The 3377-nt window shown below is 72.5% G+C and overlaps 2 protein-coding genes across 2 annotated transcripts in view; both read left to right on the top strand.

Annotated features, from left to right (window-relative positions):
• The window catches only part of H696_01444 (hypothetical protein), a gene marked incomplete at both ends in the record, with an annotated part of 9039 nt that extends 7951 nt beyond the window's left edge, over positions 1-1088 (top strand). The window contains 3 exons of the mRNA XM_009495341.1: positions 104-176; positions 282-563; positions 729-1088. Coding sequence (XP_009493616.1) covers positions 104-176; positions 282-563; positions 729-1088 — 715 coding nt within the window. The remainder of the gene's footprint in view (positions 1-103; positions 177-281; positions 564-728) is intronic.
• An 882-nt stretch (positions 1089-1970) lies between these two features.
• The window catches only part of H696_01446 (hypothetical protein), a gene marked incomplete at its 5' end in the record, with an annotated part of 17851 nt that continues 16444 nt past the window's right edge, over positions 1971-3377 (top strand). Inside the window, 4 exons of the mRNA XM_009495342.1 lie at positions 1971-2298; positions 2412-2486; positions 2641-3039; positions 3186-3295. Coding sequence (XP_009493617.1) covers positions 1971-2298; positions 2412-2486; positions 2641-3039; positions 3186-3295 — 912 coding nt within the window. The remainder of the gene's footprint in view (positions 2299-2411; positions 2487-2640; positions 3040-3185; positions 3296-3377) is intronic.

Below are 3377 nucleotides of genomic sequence, written 5' to 3' on the forward strand. Positions count from 1 at the left end.
CCGCACCCCCCCCCCCCCCCCCCCCCCCCCCCCCCTTCGCTCCAACCACTCACTCTTCCTCCTTCCCGCCGCCGCCGCGCGCCGCGCGCCACGCGCCGCACAGCGAGTATTACATCGGGCTGCTGCAGACCCCGATCGACGAGTCGGTCCGGCACCTGTTTGTGTCGCGGTTGGAGGTGCGCCGCGATGCGCCGGGCTCCCGGCCCTTTTCCCGACGCCCCTGAGATGGCCCCTCCCCCCTCCCCCCCGCGCCTGTTGCTAACCCATCGGGCTACCTGCAGGACATCGATGCCATGCTCCAGCGCTGTTTCTTCCGCCTGCAGATCCTCCCCCCGTCCAATGACCGGGCCGCCGCGCAGGCCGACTACGCCAAGCGCCTGGCCGAAATGGTGGCCGCCTCCGACCAGCCGACCTACTTCCTGACGCCGGACGAGATCAGCACCGCCGGGACGGTGGCCGAGGCGGCCGCGCGCGCGCGGTCCGCCGGTGCACACGGCCTCTCCAAGAAGCGCCGGCTCCTCGAGCAGACCGGCCTGCCGGAGGAGCTGCTGCCGGTGCTGCCGGTGCGTGTCGCCATTCTGTTGTGTTCGCCGGGCGCGCATGGCCACGGCCCTGCCCTCCCTCCTCCTGCATGCCCTGTGTCTGACTTGCCTCGCCCGTCCCCCCCCCCTCCCCTGCCCGGGGCCCATGTTCCGGCTGCCTGCCTGCCTGCCTGCCGTCGTGGCCAGTGCGCCAAGCGTGCCAAGGCCCGGCAGAGCGCCATCCAGGCGGCTTGCGACGCGGTGGCCTCCGGCGGGCAGCTGGAGCATGTCCCCACCTCGGCGGCCCTGGGCCTGGCCGAGGTGCCGCTCATCTTCTTCGACATGGTGCCGGGCTACCTGGCGCTTGGTGGCATCGACCCGGCGCAGACCGTCGACAAGGTGGCTGGCCGGCCGACCGGGGGCAATCTGCCGGTGGTCCCGGCGGCGGCTGTGCCCCCGTCCGCGGCCCCGGTGGCCACTTCGGCGCACGCGCCCATGGAGGTTGTCCGCTCGGAGGAGGAGGATGACGACGATTTCGTCGACGCCGAGGAGGGATCCGACTGGTGAGTGTGCGGTGCTGTGGCGTGGTGTGTGCCCTGCTCCGGCCGCCGGGGCGGGCGCGGCGGCCGTCCTTTGCCGGGCCTCCCCCCCCCCCCGCTCCCCTGCGTGTGCACCTGCGGGTGTTCGCGCACACCCACACCCACACCCACACCCACATACACACACATTTGTACTCGCGCGAACGCAAGCACAGGGGCGAGTGCACGCCGTGCCCCCTCCTGCGTGCGTGGGCGCGCGCGTGTCCGCCGAAGCGCCACCCCCCCTCCCGCTGGCGCATGGCGCGCCATCCCCCGCCGCGGCGGCGCCACCTGCTGCCAACGCATCTAGCCAATATACAGACACCCAGCTTTCCATCCGTTGGTGGGTGAGCGTGCGCGTGCGCGCCCTGCCTCTCCCTGTCTCTGTCCCTGTCTCTCTCTCTCTCTCTCTCTGTCCTGCCCGGCCGCCGGTTGCCGGCTGTTTGGGTCCCGCTCCTGGCGCGCCCCCTTGCCGGTTCCGCTGTGCCGGGGCAGATCGGGCGCCCGATCGCCCTTGGCCCGGGAGGGGGGGGGGGGGGGGGGGGGGGGGGGGGCCCGGCCGGGCTCCGGGCCGGAGTGTGTCGGCCCCGGGCCCGGGAGTGCCGTGGGTAGTCCGGCGCCCCCCTCCGCCGGGTCCCTTCAAGAGGGGCAGATCGCAGGGGTGGGCAGGCGCTGAGCATGACGGCTGGCATGATTTTGTCCTCTGCACACACACGCACACACACACACACACACACACACACACACACGCCCCGCCCGACCTGTGCCTTTTCGTTTGGCACGCCTTGCCAGCTCCTCCGTGCACGCACTTCCACCCTCCCCCGTGCCTCGCTTCTAGCTTCCTCCATCTTCCGTGCCTGCTGCCCTGACCATGGCGCCCGGCGCGCCGTCGCAGCCGCAGCCGCGGTCGCGGTCGCAGCCGCACTCGCAGGCGCAGGCGCAGGCGCAGGCGCAGCCGCACCACCAGCAACAGGCAACCATCGCCACGCTCAGCCCGGAGCAGAAGACCCGGGTGCACGCCCTGTTGACCGGGCTTCGCTGGCTGCGCGACTCGTACTTCTTCCCGTCCGCCCGGGCACCGGGGGGCCTTCTCCTCCGGGGCCCAAGCGACCAGCCGCCCGGGGACGGGTCGGCCGCCGGCCACACGAGCGACCTCTGCTCGCTGCCCGGCCCCGGGCAGGAGACCGAGCACTATGCTGGTGCGCGCCGAAGCCGGCTCTCCCGCCCTCCCCCGCCCCCCACCCCGTGTCTCCCGTGCGACTGACACTTGGCCGGGGTCTTCCCCCCCCCCCCCCCCCCTCCCTGTCGAAAGTGGCCGTGGCCATCCTCCAGGAGGCGCTGTCCCTGCTGGAGAAGTTTCCGAATTTCTTCCCCCACCTGTCGGCCAGTGCGTTGTCCCTCGGTTCCTGGGGCTTCCCCTCCGTGCCTCTCCCTTGCGCCGGTTTTGCGCGCGCGCCCACACCCACACCCACATGCATGTCCTTGTTCTCAGGCCGGATGCTAATCTCCCCAGCGCTCGGCCGCCCCTGGCATGGCCGCAGCCCGGTCGTCCTCGTCGCAGCTTCTGCGCGATCTCCACTGCGGGGCCCTGCTGCTGACGTGCGCGCGGCTGGCTACCACCACGCACCGGCGCCTGACGTGCCGGCACGGGACCCCGGCCGGGGCGTACTTCGCCCCGGACGCCGGGGCCTGCGCACTGGTGTTGCACATTCGCCAGCGGGCCATCCCGGCACCGGCGGCGGCGCCGCTGCCCGGGCTGCCGGCCCCGGGCGCCGCATGCCCCGGCCCCAGCGCCGCGGCCCTGCTCACCCAGGTCCTGGCCACGTCCGGCGATGTGACGGCCCTGGTCCGGCAGCTGACCGATGTGACGGCCTCCTTCGCCACCAGCGACCTGTCCCTCATCGAGGGCATCATGCTGGCCAGCCTGGACTCGCTGCTCAGTATGTTTCCTTTTTTTCCTTTTTTTTTCCTTTTTTTGGCATCCCGCCCCCGGGGCAGGCGTGCCACCGTCTCGTCCCCCCCTGCCCCCCTGCCCCTTCCCGGCCGCCCGCGGCAGTCACACTGACACTGCCCTCGCGCCGCGCAGATCTGGCGACGCTGCCCGTCCAGGTGGACGCCAAGGCCCGGTCCGGCTTGGTGCCCCTGCGCTTTGAGCCCTTCGCCCTGTTGGCCGTCCTGAGCCCGGGCTTCGTCGAGGTGTGTTTCCCTGGCCGTCCCCCGCCCCCGGATCGCGCCTCCTTGCTTCCTGTCCGCCCGCGGGCTCGCCCACTGACAGCGG

Source organism: Fonticula alba (assembly GCF_000388065.1).
Source record: "Fonticula alba strain ATCC 38817 unplaced genomic scaffold supercont2.2, whole genome shotgun sequence".
Classification (NCBI taxonomy): Eukaryota; order Rotosphaerida; family Fonticulaceae; genus Fonticula; species Fonticula alba.